Source organism: Platalea leucorodia, assembly GCF_965183815.1.
Source record: "Platalea leucorodia genome assembly, chromosome: Z".
In the NCBI taxonomy this organism is placed as follows: domain Eukaryota; kingdom Metazoa; phylum Chordata; class Aves; order Pelecaniformes; family Threskiornithidae; genus Platalea; species Platalea leucorodia.
In genome coordinates, this window is record NC_138858.1 from 81,476,842 (window position 1) to 81,498,113 (window position 21,272).

A 21,272-nucleotide genomic window follows, 5' to 3' on the forward strand; every position below is an offset into this window, starting at 1 on the left:
CTTACAAGAAGAGAAATATGCAGAATAAGTAATTCGTATTCTTTTTTACTTCCACGTGTTGTCTTCTCTGCCTTCTCTGCACGTCCTTCTGAAATTTTCCCTTTTTCTCAGGAGCAACTCTTCCTTTGTCAGCTCTTTTAATTTCATATTTCTACACTGTTTTGAACTTTTCTTCTGACCCTTCTTGCTGTTATTAAACCCACAAGTCGAACTGTCTCACATTAGGAGTTCTTGGCCTCACAGTTTTTGAATGCTTAATGTTATTTTGTCTTCATTCTTAGTTGTTTCCTTGCCACTGCTGTCTGAAAATGTCAGGCCTCAGGAGCCTTGAGATACTTAAGAAGGATGGTTTTCCCTTCTCAGTAGCTAACCCTGAGCTTCCCACTTTAAGCTGCTTTTGGACACCAGTGGATTTTCACTGTATCCCAGTAGAGACATTTGGGAACAAGGTGGAGGTTGACAACCAGCAGGTAATACCTTCTGAAGATCATCCCCAAGTGTTCACTTGCCTGCTAATAGTTTACTGAATGCAATTTCACAACCTTGACTTGGATGCCAAGTCTGAAATCAGGAAACCTGAAGTCAAGGTGGGATTTATTTCGCCTTTGACAATTTAAGGTCGCGTGCCTAGTCTAAGCTAAACACGCGGGCTCGTGCTACCTTCAGCTCCTCTCTGATGAGAGTCTTGGGTGAGATGAGCTCTCTGGCAGTCCATATCCCTGGTCACCGATTAGAGATTTAGATGACTAGTTTAGACTAGACTGCTAACCTTAGGCAAAGCAAACTTTCAAGAGTTGAATCCCAGAAAGGATCTTATAAAAACATTGCTGTACCTCTCTATGTCCACGTTTATTCCCTCTCTCTAGTTATAACAAAGTCCACTTGTATAAAATAGTTTTGAGATACCTTGTAAAAAGCTGACCTAGAAGTGCAATGTAACAGTACTCTTTGTTCTGGAACATAATTGAATATTTAATGAAATTCTTGTTTTGTGAGGTGCTATGATATTGGGCAGTAAAAAATAACATGTATAACCAAGTATAATTAAAAAGAAAAAAATCTGAACAAACCACTCGTGAGCTGATTTTTGTTATCCTCCTTGGAGATGACTGGATTTAAAGGGATCAAAGTGACAAATGAGATCCTTCCAGTTTTCTTGCTCTTTTTCCTTATCTTGTCAGTGAAAATTTTTTACCAATAGTGAGAACACTTTATCCTTTCCTCAGTGATATTTTGGGAGACCGCTGTTTTCATGGGCCTCGTTTTTGTAATTTCTGTTTGATTCTGCTGCGAGTCTGAGAGACATTTTTAGTCTTTTTAGTTTAGTTGGTTTTGTTTTGTTTTTCTTTTTAAATGCCAGTAAAGAAAATCCTAGGCTTAAAATACCGACCTTGTTAATGGAAAGAAGCAGCAATTAGGGAAGCAGAGTAGATGGTAATTCACATTTTCATTTTTATGCAAACTCTTCTTTCTTGCAGGCATTATAATGATAATAAATGGGAGTTGTTTCCAATGTGGGAACGCTGCCACTCAATTGTGCTGTTAGCCCTGAGAGATTGTATGTTGACAACCTAATTGATTTATTCTCTCTACAGCTAGAACTCCCCTTCATTATCTTTTACGTATGGCATGTGAAGAGATGCTTTTATTTAATCTTTTAGACTTATCTGTCTTGAAACCTTACTGCCTCTTGATGTTGAACTTCCATGCTTCCTTGCTAAGTAAATTAACATGGGCTGCTGCATTTTTAAGCTTGTGTTTTACTCTCCTGCATTATGGATCCCAAGGAATCTCTGACTTCTGTAGCTGGGAAGGAAAGAGCACAATGGGTAGTGGCCATCAAAGGATGGGAGAGGGAAATTTATTTCTGGGTGAGAAAGACCCAGGGTCTACGTGCAATGCACATCAGGAACAGGGAAGCAAATGTTCTGATCAAGCTGCCATGTCCCTCACGTAGAGACTGGGAACATGGCAGCCGATGGGCAGGCTGGTGGGGTTTCTGCATCAGGCTGGATGGAGGACCTTTGATGGGAGATCTCTGAGCCCAGGCAGCGCATGGTGTGCCTTCGCATGCAGGGTGGTAGAGCAGAGGCCAGTACTAATGGCTAAACTGGTTTTAGGATGTTGGTCATCCCCCAGTATGAGGCGGCTGTGTATTTTTTTTTTTAAGTAGTTTTAATTTAATAGCAGTGCCTTGGCCTCAGTGAACACTTGTGTGACCTAGTATGTTGCCGTGCAGAGATAACGGCGTGGGCCAGGTGATCCCACTGTGTATTCAGAGATTAATACAGATGTCGTAAAGGAGTCTGCCCCCTAAGAAAAATACAGGTAAAGCTCAGCATCAGTCGCTTTCCTTATCTAGACCAACTTGGTCAGAGGAGCTCGTGTACACCTGCATGCAATGCATTGCTCTGTGAGGACAGATACAAAGGTTTTGCACAGAGGAGCAACATGTGAGTTAGTGCAAGAAGTCTCTGTCCCTGGAGCACAGGAGGCACTGGGTCTGACAGAGCAGAGGGGGTGGTATGCACTTTTTCTCCCCATGAGAAGTTCCCTGAGGTGTTTGGCAAGGCAGCTTCTGCTGATGCAAGGCGAGCCCGTTCTTCCCAGGTTGCCAAGGCCTAAGACAGGGGTCACAAGATGGGTGCAAAACCTCAAATGAGGAACGCAAATGAATTATTCATGCAGGAAGCCTAAAATGCTGCCCTACTCCTTCCTTTCATACAGTGTTTGGTCCTGTAACCTCTATTTTGGCATGTACTTGTGATGTGAGTTGTCTTCTGCATTAAAGGCAAGGAGGATCACAAAACCGTGTGGTAGCTTTGGCAGTGGGTTGGGGGTTATTTCGGGGATCTGCACCACAATGGCTAAAGTTTGAACATAAAAATTAACAGAATAACAACTACTACCATCATAATCTTTTCTCTTTAGATAATCTTTGCTGTGTGATACAACTGAAATTCAGGCTTTATGTGACTCCAGGAGTGCGTCTTGCAGCAGAGTGAGCTCACTAGTGAACTGTAATTTATTAGCCATATCAGGAGGCCCTCCCCTGCAGTTCCACGAGGTTTTGCTGCATGATACCCTGGCAAGTAATAAAGCAAAGTTGCAACCCAAAGGTGTGAAACCACAGAACCAGGCTCTAACCTGTGGAAGCCCTAGTTTGTTAAAAGTGAAATACTTTATGTTTTTGTTTTCTGGTCTAAGACAGATATAAGTGATTAAAAGACATTCCCTCTTGCTCAGACGGAAGTGAATTTTTGGATGCTACAAATTACTTTCCTGTGAGTGCTCTTTCTTGCAGACACCGCTACTCCTTCCTGTAATTACACTGACTTTGTTTGCCAGATGTTCAGTGACAACATTATACTGCTCTAGTCTGTTTTCCAGTTGCTTTATTTGTTCCTAGGACAACTCCTTTCTTGCCCTTTCTTTCAGAGAGGAAATAGACTAAGGGAAAAAAATCCTTTACAAATGTTTTAAAGTGCAAAAACTTGGACAATGGATTTTGCCCCTCTCTTTCTGTCTAACTGAAACAATGACAGTCCTGCACTTTAATCTTCTTAGCCCCAGGGGGTATTCTAATTATTGCAGCTGTTGCACAGGCTTATACATACTGACGTCCTCCTTCCCATTCATCTTGGAAGCTCTTTTATGTCCATTAGCTCCTCACTGGAAATGGAAGAGCCTTCAACTCTAAGAATAGGTGAAGTTTACCTTTTGGATCAGGGTGAGGAGAACAAAGCATTCTCTAAGTTCCTTTCCAGGATTTACAAATGACCAAAGGCTCTTCTCAGCACTGCAAAGGCTACTTTAAATTGGTGGTGATATTAACTCTTTAGTCCTGCCTTTTTCAGATATCACAGGGATCCCAAACTTATGCCAGCTAGGAAGGGCAGTGGTTACTTCCAACATGGAAGAATAAGAGAGACAAGAGAGCTGGTTGTGGAGAATGCACTCCTGTATTTAAGCAGTAGGAAGCCTTAAAAGAAAAAAAATTCAGAGAAATATTTTCCCATCTCCTGCTAAGTTAATGAACCTTTTTGTGGCTGTACTGAGAAGCAGTGCTTTTGTGCTCAGTTGAAGTTATATAGGATCAGTTAAGCAATCTTGGAAAAAAGAAACAAACAAAAAACCCAACAAAACAAAATGAAACAAACAAAACAAACAAAAAACCAAAAAAGAGGCAATTAATCTAAATTCATATAAAATAATTTTAGTTAAGTTTAAAACAACAAATCAAATGAACAAATTGCTTCACATATTTGGGCATTTCTGGTTTGACCCCGAGTTATACAGTCAATGTGAAACATTGTATGCTACAGAAACACCAACTCTACAAAAAAAAAAGGTTTAAAATGTTTGTATATATTCAATGATAATATGCAGTAAAGCCAGATTCCCAGTTTATGAATATTATTATGGATTCATACTTATGATTCAGGGTAAATGTTTTATCCGCTTCTGTTTGTGAGCTCTGTAAAACTTGCCCATTTCTTGTTTCTAGACCCAGAACACCAAGCAGGTCACTTGAACTCAGGTTTTTATTTACTACTCTCCCACTGAATATAGTAATGCTAATTTATACCAGCGAATAACTTGCTCACAGTGTCAACCAATGTTACTAAATTCTGAATATATTAAAATAAGCATTTTAGTGCATACCACAGCTTTAAAAAAAATCTCCAAATCGTATCTTTGTTATTTTAAGCTTTTAAATTCCAAACGTGATTAGTTGCTGTTACCTAACTCTTTTTATGTTGTGAGGTAGTGCTCTGTGTTGGACATGTGGTAAAGGACTGTGTTGTTTAGGGTACACAAAACCAAAATATGCACACACATATATAAATATATACATATATGTATAAATAAAGTTTTGCATATCTTAAGACAATGTAAATGGTATGTAATTTTGCCCTAAATAGGCCATGGAGGGTGCTCTGTAACAGAGAAAATGCAGGGATACAGGAGCTAGTAAGCTCGCTCTCTGACATTCCCTTTCAATCTCTCCTGGTACAGATAGTCCATATTAATAAGAAAATGTGCTTGAGGCTGTACTTTAGCACTGAGGCTGTCTGGAGCGGTGTGGCTCCCATCCATGCTGTTATGCTCCTTTGGCTTCCAGCACAGGATGAAGATGCCCAGTGGAAGTTGTCCCTGGTCTTTGCTGGCTCCTGAAGTCTGCCCAGAAATTGTTTGGAAGGGTGTTATGGGGCCTGGGCCAAATAATGCAGTGAACAAATCTAACAATTTAACAGTCTTGATGACTGAATTGCAGACACCTGGAATGTTTAATTTAGTAATATAAACACAGCCATAATTTTTCAGGGTGTATTCTTCACTTGTCACTGTTGCCAAATACCGCTTGGGTCCATTTGAAGCTGAAATTACACTGTTGCTTGGAAGAAGTACTGCTCATGATGGGTTCTGTCAGTGGTTCTGAAAAGGCATTTTATGGGGATGCTAGTGGTCTGTAAGCTTCCAGTTAGTGGCTGCAGCTGTTGTGTGACTCCATGTTAAATGATGAAATATGGGGATTCCCAGGTTTCCTGTTCTATTTCCTGTTTCTCTGCCTGTAGCTTTGATAAAATTGGTGTCTGATGATTAGGGTTTAACCTACCTGTGAGTAGTTTTCCAATAACGTATTCTATTTTAATTTCAGAAACTTTCTTAGTGAATGACAAGAAGAAAAATGTGTATTTTCTATTTATTGGCCATATGCAGACCTTTGATAAGTAGCAAAATTTTACTGAATTTGTCTGCATGAGAAAAAGTATTTCTAAGTACATTGGAACCTCTTGAATCAACATTTTATTAAGTTACCCATATTTCTATTAACTCGTAAATTAGCAGACTTCTTCCATCTTTCAACAATGCTTTAATAACAAAGACTGGTTTTTAAATTCATTATTGCTACAATGCCACCATTTTCCCCAAACTGTATTACAATATGTTATTTCCTCATCATGAAGTACTCCAATAAAATCATCAGAGAGAAGGAACATTTTATGGTTTATTTTTCTTGCTTTGTAGCTATTCTCTGTAGTGGATGTTTTATGGTGTTGCAATGCTTCTGAAGATTTTAGAGTTCAATAAATGAGATTGAATGTTATTTTTCAGAGATCATCAGGGCACATCCTTTTGATGCTAAACTGTAAAAGACACTGGTAATAGGGGGGAAGTGATTTTGCGAGGTGGAATATCTGTTTTCTGCCCCTTCAGAGAGGGTGCCCTTTATGGTTTGTTTTAGGTGTGCATGTGCAGCTGCTGCCGAATTCAGTGGGAATTATGTATATATAGAAAACAGAATGTGGCTTCTAGAGAGATCCTGTCCTAACCAAAACCATCTTAACTCTAGGCCTCCCTCTCCAAATGTCTGACGTGCTCAAGTAACTTTTGAAATTGTCCAGATTCTTTCCAGAACCAGAAAGGCCCCAAATATAAGCAAGCTTTGTTTTGTCTGTGTCGTGTGTAGTGTGTGCAGGAAAACATAGTTATGAGAAACTGACCAACAGCCATATATTTATAAATGTTATATTTGTAGTAAGCTTTGATGCATAGGAACAGACATCAGGGCCATCACCGATTATCAAATCTGCATCAAAAGCACAATTTTTTTGGTGTCCCTATCGGTCACATGTCTCACTGCAGCTAGCAGACCTCGAGCACTCAAGGGATCCCCCATTCGCTATTGGCACTTCTGCATGCAGTTACTGCAGCTGGCTGCTTCAGAAAGTCTATTTTTAAGCCCACTTTTTCCAAGGACTAGATGTGCTTAGTCTTGTCTGGTCACGCAGTTTGACTTGTAATTGGATGTGTCATGTAGGCCAATAAGCCAACATGTCCGGTAGCGCTGTTAGCATAAGCAACCTTGCCTGCCGTGCAAATAGCTGACGAGCACTTGGACCTGGAAGAGTCCAGGTAACTATGTGTGATATCATAGACATATTCTAGCATTCATTCTCCCTTTTTATCACGATTTTTTGTAATACAGCAGTGAAAATGCGCATATGGTTTAATTAGTTTTTTCTGTGTGTGCAGTGAATATAATTTCACCAACTATTATTAACATAAGGTGTTCTATAATTGCTGGTAGCAGCCACTAGAGGGGAGGACATCATTTATATTACAGCATATCTCTTAGCCTTTTACTATTTTTCTTGTACCCATCTGTTTTCCGCATTGTAACAATACCTAGGTAAAGTTACAATGTGATGATGGTTGCAAAAACCGTGCAAAATGTGTCACTTATGTAAGTTTTTGTCTTTTCAGGTGTCGTATTTCACTACCGTGCAGCAACCAGCAGGTATACTCTGAATTTTACACAAGCTCAGCAGACTTGTCTGGACAACGGTGCTGTCATAGCAAGCCCAGAACAACTGAAAGCAGCCTATGAAGATGGATTTGAGCAATGTGATGCTGGCTGGTTGTCTGACCAGACTGTTAGGTGAGACATTTAAAAGGCCCCTTGACACAGTTTTGCAAAATTAATATGCTTAGCCTGTACAGACTTAAAATGCTGATTTATGATAATATGAGCATGCTGCATTTCAGGTATCCAATTAGACATCCAAGAATTGGCTGCTTTGGAGATAAAATGGGAAAGAAAGGAGTCAGAACATATGGGCGCCGTTTTCCTAATGAAACTTATGATGTGTATTGCTATGTGGAACACATGGAAGGTAAGATAGGTCCATATTTACTCTGAACTGCAAAATTTAAAAATGACTGGAGATTCTAATGTAAAAAGGCAAAGAAATAAGAAATTCTGTGTAAAATAAGTTTTGGCTGTTTTGAATCTGAAGAGGACTGCTAAGTGAAGTGAACCTATAGTTTGTGGTCTAGCAGGCCTTAATTAAAGGAGAATGTGGAGTCTACAAAGAGACAGTCAGGTTTAAAGCTGCTATAGTTAGTGCAGGAGATCTCACAAAAGTTGCTGTTGAAGCATCTTATTTTTTGAATGTTATAAAAGGATTTCTAAAGAAATGCATTTAATGTTTGAGAAACTATATATACAATATATATATATATAAAGATGGATATAGTACATGTGCTAACTGTATTACAGTTCGTAAAGCATGTAATTAAGGTTTTTACGTGTCCATGGCAAAAATTAGACAGATATTTAATTGCAATCCAAGTTTAATAATATCTCTTTAAAAAAGGGGCGTCTCAGCATCAAAAAGTAGCAAACAAGCAAAAACTTTCCAGTGAGGAATCTGGATCTTCTTTAGTAAAATTCTTTCCGGTTCCATAGTACAACTATAGTCTTTGCAAAAGCTTCTAATTAAACACCTCTAATGCAGCACAGTGATTATGATTCTGCCACATGGTGACTGTGAAACATGGATCATATTGTGCACCCCATGGTACCTTGTGATCCATGGTTAGGGTCTATGATCGGTCTTTATTCAATGAAGAGTTTGATGGTAAAAAGAAAAATATGGCAATTTTTTTCTGTGATTGGGCAGTTCTAACATGCACAAATCTCTGTATTACAGGTGTGATGTTGTAATTGTTTCTTATAATCTCTCTTCTGGAAGTGAATTTAACTATGTCCTTTCACTGGGCCTATAGCTATGTTCCAGACACCAGATATCCTTATGCTTAGACATTACTGTGACTAGTTAAATATGTGTACTTAAAATATAAATGCAGAAATAGCCTTTCCTGTCCTGTAGCCTGTTTTTTTTTTTGGCTTTGTGCTGGTTATACACATGGGAACTTCATTCTGGTACAGAAATACGTTGCAACCAAGACCAAAGTACATTTTCCATTTACTGCAGTGATCTGAGTGTGTCACACTGCTTCTGTCTTGACAGGTTTTTATTCCATACAAGTTTCACGGTTCCTTTCTAACAAAATGCTTATAGTTCATAATTAAATATCTTTTGGGCTGATCATTGACTGATATGCATTTAGTTTAGTGCTCTTGTCAGCTTGCAGAGTTATGAAATACAAGCAATACAAGACTTGGAAAGACTCAAAAGAACATATAAGCTTGGGAACTCTGAAAATTAAGTGACAGAATTTTGTTAGTGCTCAGCATTTTCTTAATTTTACTTATGTTCCATCTATATCTGTCAGTGAGCAGCACATCTGAACACATAGAGTATATAACATTGATCCTCCATCAGTCCTTGATGGGATTGAATACTGAATCATCTCTGAATCAAGGCTTTCAAATTCAGTTTGGGTCTTTCCTAGCTTACAAAGAGAAGTTTTCACTAATCTGTATTGTTCCTGGATGAAGAGCAATGCCTTGTTCCTTTCCCTCTTAAGAACAGAGAAGTGTAACTAATATAGAGAAGCTTACCCTGGATGCATGTGAGCCAGCAATTTCTCAGGGTCAAATATTTTCACTGAGCTTTTAAAAATAAAAATTAAAAAAAGTCAAAATTGAAGCCTGTTTCACTAAGGCTAGTGTTCTGTGCTCAGAACAACCTGGAACCAGGCCATGAGGTTCAAAGAGGTTGCAGAGACTGTGCTGTCTTCTTTGATGAAGATGCACATGCATAGGTTTTCAATTTCTCATGAACATTAATTGATTCTTCTTTGTTACAAAATTTCGTTTACCAAGATTTATGAGCTGCCTTTCCTCACTGGATAGCTATACATTTCTGTCCAGTTGTTGTGGGTGATGATCTGTTTAAACATATGCATGTCTTCATGGCCTGTCATCTGGGCTGCCGTAATGTGATCTGCTTGGATATGTAACTTTCAGCATTTAAGAAATATAAGCAAGCAGAGAATATTGGGGAGATTTGGTCTCTCAAACCAGGTAACAATATGCATGTTCATTTTACGTTCTTCCTTGCACAGTAGCTTCCTGTGGAAAACTGATTAAAGCAAATGCAGTTTCAGCCTTTATCTTAAAGGCCCCATAGCCTGGGACCAGGGTTAAAGATTTGCAAGGACAAGGGCTTGTAGGTCTGACTTGAAGACTATGATTGACCACTTCACCTTGGGGATCCATTGAAACTCTCCAAGATGGTTACAAAGCCCATTGTATGGTTACAGAATGCTCATAAAGATGGGTACAGATTCAGAATGAAACTCTGCAGGAGTTAAAGATGCCTGTGAGTTTCATTACTGTCCTTCCCAAAGGCAAAGTGTGTTTCACCTAGCCTTAATCTAAATGATTCTCAGAATATGGATTTATAAAGATGTTCTAGAATCTTTTCTCTCAAATTAGGGAGAGAACACTTCATCTTAGGCTAGTACATATTGTATGTTTTTTTTCACTGAAGAGGGTGTGAGACAAAACTGTGATAAATGATGGCTGTGTGTTTTGTTATGTTAATAGGTAATGGCATTGCTACTAGAAGCACTTTACTGTGGCAGTAAGATGAATCTGCGAAGAGTGGAGAATTCCCTTTATAGTTTTACTATTGACTTCAAGAAAGCAGAGTCAGGGCAACACTGAGCACATAGGAAAACTCATCCTTAAGCTATCTATGTATGTGCTGTGAAGAGGTGACTGCTGTGGACGAGATAATTGCCAATTAGCTGTACAGCCTCAAGCTGCTGCATAGGAAATTTTTTTTCTGATTATATTGATCAATTTTAATGGCAAATTCCCTCCCACCCCCCTTTTTTTTGCCTATTTTCTCAGAAGTTTTCAAATGAATTGGGGTCAGAAAATAACTTCTAGCACTCAGAAGGAGAGATGGTTTTATGGATATAGGGTATAGGCATGTTACACTGACATGCAGAGGAGTTAGTTTATTCTGTTTGGATGAAAAGAAACAGGTGCATGTTAGGAAGACACAATACCACATCAAGGTATAGCACAGGATAAATTATTCTTCAGTGCCTTCACAGAAACCTGAGTCTCTGAGCCAGATTTCCTTTTCAAGATGGGGCTAAGGAACCAAGATGGCTTTGTTGATATGACTGAAGCAGTTTCTGTAAGAACAAAGGTTAATTTCAAATGCAGAGCTTGTTTGAAGTTACATAGCATCAATGAGATTACACTTTGGAACCACTCATCCACAAAAGACAGAGAATTAGATAAAACGTCAACAGAAGTTACTGGAAAGCAAACATTGCAGTAAACTAGATCCTGTGTTTTGTTTGCTGTTTTGTAACACATTCGTATGTTGGTAGAAGACTTACAGTTCAAGACTTAAGGTTATGCCAAAATTCTGATTACTCTGTCCACCGAAGGCTGATTCTGCAAGGTACGAACTTTCTCTTGTGATGAACACTCTCAACACTTCATTTAATAACAAAGGATATTCATGGTACTTAGTATACTGTAGAACTGTCCTTAAACATGCTTTTTTTCCATGTGAATTTGAAAGTTCATATCTGCATAGCCTATTCTGATTCAATGCCAAATCTATTAGACTTACTTGCACTAAATAGGTCCTTATTTGGAAAGCCTGTGTCAGTGGGATGACTATTCATGGAATAAGATGGTGGTTGATTAACGATATCGAAATCTGGGCCATAATGAGAATGTCATCATGGAAGTCATTGAACAGTTATTGATCTGTTGGCTGCTATTAGCATGTTACCCCAGAAGGCCATAAATGGTGGTAGGAATTCTTGCAATACATCTTAACATAAATATGTATTGAATTTACAGTACTAATTTGGGTACTTGCACTAAGGATTTGTAGGAGCAACATCATTTCAGTTTTCTTCATTTCTGGCCATATGAAATCACAAAGTTAGCCAGAAACATGGATTTCTCCTTGAAACACAAACTATTAGCTTAAATTAAAACCACTTGTTGAGGCTAACTTCTACCATTTCCTTGTTCTGAGGAAAGCCAGATAAATTAAAAACTGCACAATTATAAGTTAAATATTTGAGTTTTGCTAAAAAGCACAGAAGAATAATTATGGGAAGGATTTAAAATTTGTGAGATCCTAGTGATAAAAATAAGAATCTGGAGTCAAAATATCATTAAATAGGTACTGGGCATGGTCTCTTGTTACAAACCGATTTACATTCCTCATATTTCATTGCATATTTCAGTGTACTAAGCACTAACAAAAACATTTAGGATACCTGAACTGTGGGAGATGATTTACTAATAAAAAGTTTAATCCAAAGTGATTGAGCTGCAATATATTTGGGTATAACTCTGAGGTTCTCTTAACACCTCCAACTGAAGCGGTGTCTGCACCAGTGCCTTCTATGGAATAACCCCTTGAATGCAAATGGGTGATGGGGAAGGCGGGGTTTCCATTCTGTCTTCAGATAAGTGTGTGTGTGATTGATTTGACAGTGCTGTGGTGTCAGAAACGGAGACAAAGTGAGATCTGCTTGCCAAAGCCCACTGATGAAGTGAGGGGCTGTGAGTGTGTGGTGTGGAGCCAAAGCACAAACTACCCCATGCAGCATTGTCTGCTGGCCAAAGCCAGTTAGAAGCCATATATGTCTAACAAGCGTATGTAACATGCAGATGAGGACTCATGCTAAGAAAGTTATTTTGGGGTGGCTGTGGGGAAGATTATACAGTCTCCCTTCCATGCACTGTTGCCCCCCCTCCCAGTGATGCAGGGAAGAAAAAATAAAAACAAAACCAGATGTCCTTTAAATACTTTCCACCTAGTCTCATGCAGTTTTGATATTGTCATGGAAATTTCTGTGAGAATAATAAAGAAGTCATAGTCTAACATATAGCTTCAGATGAGAAGTTTCTTCTGTGTTTTGAGCAGCTAAAGATCTTTTCCGGAGTCCATTCTAATTCTGGAGCTACAATTAGATTAGTTTTTAAAACAGGGATGCAGAGAAAAGGGTCTTTTCCTTTCTTCTTATTTCAGGGCCTGTGGTAGGGTCACATCCTTTGCATTGGCTTACACTGGACATTTCTCCAGCCTTGAATTGTGTGACCTAATGCAGCATCATGGATCCAAGAGTTCTCAAGATGGGTAGAGAGCCCAAATAGAGTAAACCAAAAAAGAAGTAATGCCATGGTGGTTTTTATGCATGACATCATTGTATTTGAGGTCATAATGTGATAAAGCTCATCTTTGGGGAGATCCGAAAATCCTGATGTCTAAATGATTTCTGTGAGAGTGAGGCACAAAAAAAAAAAAAAGAATCATAAAGAATGCAAAGTTCATTTTCCCTCTCTATATGAGTAAAAACCAGTGACACTGCAACTACAGCAGAGCTCTCTAAGGGTATAGTAGTTGCCATGCTACTCTTCATGCTTGAGGGCAAGCCTGTGGGAAAAGTATACACTTCCAGTCTTGTCAAATGCAGTGGATTCCTGTTCAGCCTATGGTTTTGCATAGAATAGACCTAAGACATTCAGGAGAGTTTAATTAAATCATTGCTGATGTGTATCAAAAATAATCAACTAGCTTGTTCTAACGTGTGAGAGAAAGAGACTTCTTCAGCTTGTCTAGCCTTCTGCTTTAAAGTTGGACCTAGCTGCTTAGGTCTTTGTGGTTTTCCAGTCCTAGAGAGTGTTTCACAGTAATTTGTGACTTTGTTAAGGATACCTCTTTACTAGTCTGGTGTGTCAGAGCAGCAGCAGGATGGATGAAGAGAACTACAGCTGAGACAAGGTGTCTTGTCTGTGCAGTTTGGGAAAGAGGGGGAACGCTGGAGCACGAGTTGGATTAATAAATGGGCTAACTATATGTAGCCTCCAAGGCCGCTGCCTATGGTGAAGACAGATGAAACTTTTCAGGTCTGTCTTGGCCCAAATGTATCTGTATGTTTTTTCCAGAGTATTCAAGATGAGGGTAGTGGTCTCCATTATCTTCACGCATGTGTGGAGAGGAAGGATAGATGTGAGCAGTATCTCTTTCCTGTTTGGTGCACAAGCAGCCTGGCAGTCCTGCTGGTGTCTGCTACTGCCTTTTTCTGTGGGCCTTTTGGCCAAAGAGAGAAAGAGAGGAGGAGGAAATGGAAATTCTTGGGACATGTGGTCCTCCAGGTGCAAAGGTAAATGCTTTAGTCCTTAAGGTGGCCACAATATTCCGGCTTCTTGGCACACTTGATTGTGTTCTAGAAATGAAGATTTGGACAGATACCATATTTCTGAGGAAAAAGAAATTGTGGTGTCAGTGTCTCATGACTGCTTGATCTTTGAACTGCCAACCATGTGGCTGTGACAAAATGAGGAGCAGTAACATCAGGTTACAGCTGCAGGTGGGGAAATGTCCTTAGGATGTTCCATATAACATCAGAAAAGATGATATTTTGTCACTTTCAGGCATCTTTCATGCCTGACCCAGGGCACCCTGATCTGCAACTGCAGCCACAGAGTCTTGGAGGTCTAATATCCCCATAAGGGCATCTTTGCTTGATGAGCTTGGTGGGTTCCAGAAAGAACTCTCATCTCAGAAACAGCTAGTGAACAGTATGGAGCTCACCACAGACCCACTATGCTCAAAAAAGGAGAGCTGCCAAATTCTTAGTGGGGGATAATGTTTCTTCTTCTCAAGCAAGAATACCACCAAGAAGCTAAGATGGAAAGGTACTGGAAATTTTTTGTCTTGTTTTTATTTAAAATTGTTAGAGTTAAGCATTTCCATCAGTGGGAATGATTAGCTTTTTGTGTATTTAATATAATTTTGGATATTCTTATGTCTTTCTTTAGTTGATGCTGAAGGTAGTGGAGGTTGTAGAATCTGAGCACCCAACCACAAAGTAAAGCTTGTGAGTAACAAATTCCAGTTGAGACACTAATAATGAATGCTCCTGTTACTCTGGCAGAGCAAAATGGGGAAAAAAGACTAAAAATATTACAACCAAAAAAATATAAATTTATGTCTCCTTAGTATTTGTCATTCTCTCACATGGATTGGATAATAGTGAGGACATGTCACGGGTGGTTGACCAGCCACCATCCAGTTGGTGTGTTACCAGATGTGTCAAAAGCATTCAGTGAGTGACTCACTCTTAAGCTTTTCTGCAGTTTGGGAGAATCCTTCAGACATCTGTAAAACTTTTGTCATGGACTTGCATGTGATGCCTTCAGCTGCCAGATCCGAGTGACTTGTAGCTCATTTTGTTGTGCCTGGGCCTGGCATGGTGGGTGATGGTATGTGAAGTTGAGGAGATGATGCTCTGCTCTGGGAAGAGAGTGCCACATAGTTAGGCTCAAAGATCTCCTCTAGGAAGTAGCAGCCCACCAGTCCCTTAATTGTGTTTTCAGCTATGGAAAAAGAAATTACTGGTGAGGTCTGTGCTGGAGGGCTTACATCTAGATTCATTACTTCTGCCCTAGTCAATACATGTTGTATATTGACCCCCGGCTATGGTTCTAGCCTGCCCTTATTTCTGTGCTTGCTTTTAAGATGTGTGATTCATGAAATTCACATCTACAAACATGCCCAGCTCAGTGAGATGTCTCCTGATGAGAGAGAATAAATGAATTAACCTTCAAAGGAATGAAGCTTGCTACAAAACCAGCTGATAAGTCTGTAGATCTTAAGCTTTTTCCTTGGGGGTTGTAGTGAATCAGCTTTTGTCTTCAAGAGAAAAAACTGGCTTCTTCATCTACCTTGATATATTTGAAAGAGAGGGAAAAAGCATAACTTTCATCAGGTGTCTCTTTTAACCAAGCGAAACAAACACATGTAACAGGAAAATCCTGGGGATTCTTCAAGTGCTCTGACTGCTGAGGCTGGATGATCGACCTGAAGCTTGGTTTTAAACAGGAGCCAGCAATAATATACATTATATTATTGTCTGCAGTCTAAACATTGTCATGGTCTCCATTTCACCCCCTGGTACTGTAGGACTAGTTTCTCTTCATCTGCTGGTCTAAGCCCTGGGGTTTGCCTGAATAATATTGCTAAGTTACTCAGAGTGTACTCCAGCTATAAAAACATTGCACATGGCTTTTAACCCACACAAAAATTGAATCTGCCCTGCTGGTGTTGGTGGCTATGTCATTTGTTTATCGACCAGGCAAGTTTTCTCTTAATTTCCTTGTTTCCAGTGTTTTGGCTGGGAAATTGAAGTGCTTTCAGACATCATAATAAAGATACTGTAAGAGTGTGACAGGATGAATCTTCCTGCTAAATATGGAACCCGTTGTGCTTCCAAAAATAGGACTTAATTTTAGAGACTGCATGGATTAAGTACATTTTATTAGCTTCACCATTAACTTTTTTGCTTTTTAGAGGAAGTTTCTGTGCAAGGGTTGAATCCTTTTCTCTTTGGTACTTTGAAGGAGGCAGGATGTTTAAGCTACATTGACTGGCATTCTGGAAATCAGGATTGAAGCATAGATCCTTTTTCCATGGCCTCTTGAAAGCCTCTGTCAGTTTTGAGGCCGAGTCCATGAAAGAACTCAGCAGAACCTAAGCTCCATTGTACAGTTTTTCCTCAAGTGCTTGGCAGTGCCAGAGGAAATTCCCAGAGCTCTTTGCTATTCTTCCTTCAGCGATCAACACCTTTCTTCATATGCCTTCTTCTGTCCTTCCTGTTCTATTGCCCAGCTTTTGTGTAAGCTGACTGGGGAACAATAGGGTTTCCAACCCAAGTTCTTACTATGAGAGAAAAAGACATGTTGACAGTGAAGTAGGACCAGCGCTCTTTTCACATACGGTAGACTGAATTTCCACATTGCTGTGAGGATAAAGAGCTGGGGGATTATTAAGTACCGCTTCCAGAACATGCACTGAAAATATCAATGGTTTGGCAGCCATCTCTTTCTGACCAAGGAGACTGGTGGTGAGCAAGTGTCTCAGCACCAATCATGTCAGAGATGTGACATGGAGAGTAAAATGTCATCTCTGCACCTTCCAAGTGATTGCACTTACTGCACACAAACAGCAGCTCCTGGTTAGCTGTCTCTGTGCTGTATGGGTCGCCAGATCCCTGAAGTGCTACGTCTGCTTTGCACGAAGTGTGCATGCCCACAGTCCACTCCAGGTCAGAAGTGCAGGAAAGGTTGTGCAAACTTTCTCATCACATAATTTAGGGCTGCTGAAAACAAACGGATGCCATCCAGCTGAAGAAGTGTTTTGAGCACTGTTTTCTTCCCAAGCGCTCAACAAAAACCATAAACCTTTCTCTTTCTTTTTTTTTTTTTTGTAATATAGTTTTGGAAGATGGCAGGACAACTTTTAAGTGTTTTTGGATTTATATAGCAAGGCCCTTATTAAGCTCTTGCTTTGTTTTTTACGTTTCATCCCAACAATTATTATGCACATTAAATGCACCCTCAGTCATACAGAATTTTAATTTATTTTCAAACTGGACAGACAAATTGCAGAGTCATATCTCCTAGGCTAAATGACTGCTGTTTGGAATCTGACTTTTGCACTTTACTGGATTTTTTTTTTTTAATAGAAATTCTGGAATCATAGCAAAACACTCATTAACTAGAGCAATTGCAAGCTGCCATGTTTTAACATCTTTGTACCCTTTATCTTATCGCTAGTGTTCCTGAAATAAATGAATGTTTACTTGGTATATGATGGAATGACAATAAGGGCATTTTGCTGATGGCTCTGGCACCTTTTTGCATTCTTTGTGAATTTATCCTCACAAATTCTTTAATATACCAAAAAGGTGGCAAAGAATGCGACTTTGGACTTAACTTATTGGACTGTTCTGGTTAGGCTGCATTTTTCTTTAAATACATGATGTTTTTTATCATTTAGTTTTTGTGGTAAAACACCCTTTGACAAAGATGGTATCTGTATGACAGCAGCTGACTTTAATAGATGAATCAAATACATGTGGGGTCAGTAGAACAGAATCAATACAAAGAAAGATATGCCACCCATCTTTTAAATGTGCAGTGTTATCAATATTGTGTATACAGGTATACTCCAAGACAAATTTAAGGCAGATTTCCATGTAGAAATGCTCTTGTGCAACTTGGATGAGTAGGTTCTCTGCTAAAGTGACCACTTTTACACAAGTACTGATTGAACCCTGTATTTCGAAGTCTTATAGCCATGCATTAAATTTCCTTGCTTTAACAGAGTGCAGATGACAGCTCAGAGCTAACTTTAATGGTGTTACGCACAAGCTCCATTTGGAAGCAGTGATCCAGATCAGCTGATGTAAAAATTGCTTTGCTATTAATCTTGCACTGTTTACCCATTTTCCTATGTTTTCAATAAGTTTCTCCCCAAAAGAATGTTGTGGGATTGTTTGACATTATTTACTTTTTGATCCATCATACTTCTTTGTTTTTCTTACTTGTCTCATTTTCTTGTCTAACTGGACCGATATTATCTGCTATTTAATTGCAATCATTTTAACTGCTAATTTTCATATAAATCATGGCTGCTGTGTGTCCTCAGAACAGAGGGGGCTGCCCTGGAGAGATCTTTCTTTGCTCCATTGTTTCATCATGCTGCCATTGGGACGGTGTGGTAGGATAACTGCATCCATCATTCTGTATTGGCCATGGTACCAGATCTGCCCCCTCATGCAAAAAAAGTTGTCTTCTGCAGAAGTGTTTAATAAAAAAGTATGTTATCTGTGTGGTCTGAAGAGCTGAATGAAGCATTCTGGTTCTTCTGAGGGTGAATGATTCTTTGTTTTCCTTATATGAAAATGTGTCCAGTAAACATGCGCTGTCCCTTTACTTCTAAGTTAGAAACTCCCTACAACATGTATAAAGTAACTTACACTGTGGAATTGATACTACAGCTGTAATAACAAATCAGAGTTTCTACCTAGGAGGAAAAAGAAAATTGGCACATTGCCTCCTTTCACACTTGCATTCCTTTCAAGCCTGAAACAAGCTTAATATTCATGTGCATGAAACTGCTTGGGGTGATGTAGTTTCTGCCTTTTGCTAGGTTGCCTTGAGACAACTGCAGAGGTAAGACAGATTGCATGTCCAATATGAATAAGCAGTGCTCTCCTGCAACAGTTGACTGTTGTGTTCTGGCCTACTGTAGTTGAAGAAGAGAATAACCGTCTCATAAAAATATTTTGAATTTGCTCTGTTTTCTAGAGCTGAACATGTTGGTTTTAGGTCTCATCAGTTCTACCTGAAGTCGGAGCAAAAATTAGAAAGGGGTCGGTTTACTGTTTCATTCCCACGTTATGAACATTAGAGCCTTGATTTTCTTTATAGTGTTTGGGTGAATGAGGCAACCAAGCCAACTCCACAATGGTGGTTTAGCTTGGAAGTAAAATATTAGATGTGTTATTTGTTTTGTTTCAGTTTCCAGCTGGAAGACTGTTGTTTACAAATTACTATTCCATGGAAGCTAAACTATACTAGCATCATTTTAGACAAATTCAGCTTTTTCACACAAAAAGGGCTTTTTGCCCGCAACATATCTACTGCATTCCCTCACCTTTGTTTCCCCATGAGGCAAGATGACGACTCATGGAAATATGACATTAGAAGCTGCTATGGAGCAGACAGTGAAGATGATTTGCTTTTTTTATGTGTCTCAAGTGAGATTCTAGTGATGACTAAAAAGGTCAGGTAGGAGGCTTGCAGATGTAAATGATTTGTTTTACTGAGAAAAGAAATTCTGTTGGACTGGATTTAATTAATGCGGTTGAGTTGCAAAGTCTACTCCAGCCGAGGTCACAGAGGCCCTTCAAGGCTGCTGTTGCCTCTGCCTAGATACTGAGGGAGGGACTCAATCTCCTATCACAGTGTACTTCATCGCATAAAGTTTGCATATAAATGCTCATGCTTTGTGGTAGGCTTATTTTCATATTCAAATCTGAGACATTTGATTTTCTGCCTATCTGATTGTTTTAAGGACAAAAATATTGGAAGAGGGGAGCTAAGCTGATTTGATGGTGGAATGTGATACTTAGTCTTTGTTATCTTTGTTTTTTTCCTCTAGATGAAGTGGTTCATGTCTCAGTCCCTGAGAAGCTCACCTTTGAGGAAGCTAAAGAGCTGTGTCGGAAAAGAGATGGCGTTCTTGCTTCCGTTGGGAACCTGTATGTCGCCTGGAGGAATGGCTTTGACCAGTGTGACTATGGCTGGCTGGCAGACGGCAGCGTTCGTTACCCAGCCTCGGTGGCCAGGCCCCAGTGTGGTGGAGGTTTACTTGGGGTGAGAACCCTGTATCGCTATGAGAACCAAACAGGCTTTCCTTACCCAGATAGCAAGTTTGATGCCTACTGCTATGAACGTAAGCTTTTTTTAGTTATAATTTTCAGTATGCTCACCATGCTAACCCTGAAAAGTGTTTTCTTTAATATGTGCTTTGTTTCAGTTCTTGTGGTGTGTGTGAGTTTTTAAAAAATTCTTTTATTACTATGGCTTTGCAAAAAAGAGAGAAAAACAGAACTAAAACAAATGTCTTAAAGTAACGTTGGCAGATAAAGACAGGCAAAATTTTATGGTAAGATTTTAGCCTGAGCAGTATTTTTATACACAGTGACCCACCATATCCACAGTCACCCTGAGACTGTGGATGCTACATATTTCAGTGCCTGAGTGAACCCTGGTATCTTTGTGTCACGTCAATGAATGTAACAACAGAAGAAATGTCCTACTTGACTGGGTGAATGACTGTGATCTAACTTGATATCCTGTCTCCAGTCATGGCAATAAGAGAGGCTGTTTACAGACTGCATACAAGCCTGGCTATTTTCAGGTGTCTGAGATGCCGGTAATTTGGGTGCTGTCTCTGGATTCCAGGCATTTTGTCCCATCATATTTTTTAGGCTTCTAACGCAGTTGTAAGTTCTACTCTAACTCGCTCAGTGTTTCACATGCCAGTCAGCTGGTAACGTGGATGGTCTAAATTACTTTTCTTACCGCTGCTTGTTTCCTTCCTGGTATTTTCAGAGACGCATCAAGCGTTTGGCACATTCACCTGGTAGACTGCATCAGTCTAAACCAGATCTCCTTCACATCTGTCATCTTTCCTTTGGCTTCGGGGTTAAATATTCTTCTGTAACCCCTTCCATTTTCAGTGCCAGCAGCCTGGCTCTGCTATTATTATGGTGCAGCCTATCCTTGCATAGGTTCCTTTTGTCCCAAAAGGTTCAGCAGCTTCTGGTGTACCTGAGTTTCTCTTCCCTATGTCATCTCACCTGTGCCTCAGTTCCAGATCCCTGCCTGTCTTCCAGGCCTTCCGGGAACTGGCAGTGCTTCATAGACCACCACCATGGAGGTCCTGGTCTCATCTGCCTTGCCTCCTCCAGAACATCCCTCCTACATTTCTGTCTGTCATTCGTGATGACTACTTACTCTTTCCCTACACTTCCAGAAACCCATTCATGCATCTCATGATGTGCAACATGTAAGTTTCTGTGTAGCCCTTTCAAACACCACAGACCAGCTGTCTGTGTCTGTTAAAAGAGGATGCCATCACCTTACTTCTGTCCTTTAAGATCCCCTC

General features: G+C 39.7%; 1 protein-coding gene across 2 annotated transcripts in view; it reads left to right on the forward strand.

Moving 5' to 3' along the window:
• The window catches only part of VCAN (versican), a 112,611-nt gene that overhangs the window by 21,989 nt on the left and 69,350 nt on the right, over positions 1 to 21,272 (forward strand). For both annotated transcript variants that reach the window (XM_082337140.1, XM_082337141.1), the window contains exons 4-6: positions 7,273 to 7,447; positions 7,555 to 7,682; positions 19,761 to 20,054. In XM_082337140.1, the coding sequence (XP_082193266.1) occupies positions 7,273 to 7,447; positions 7,555 to 7,682; positions 19,761 to 20,054 (597 nt within the window). The remainder of the gene's footprint in view (positions 1 to 7,272; positions 7,448 to 7,554; positions 7,683 to 19,760; positions 20,055 to 21,272) is intronic.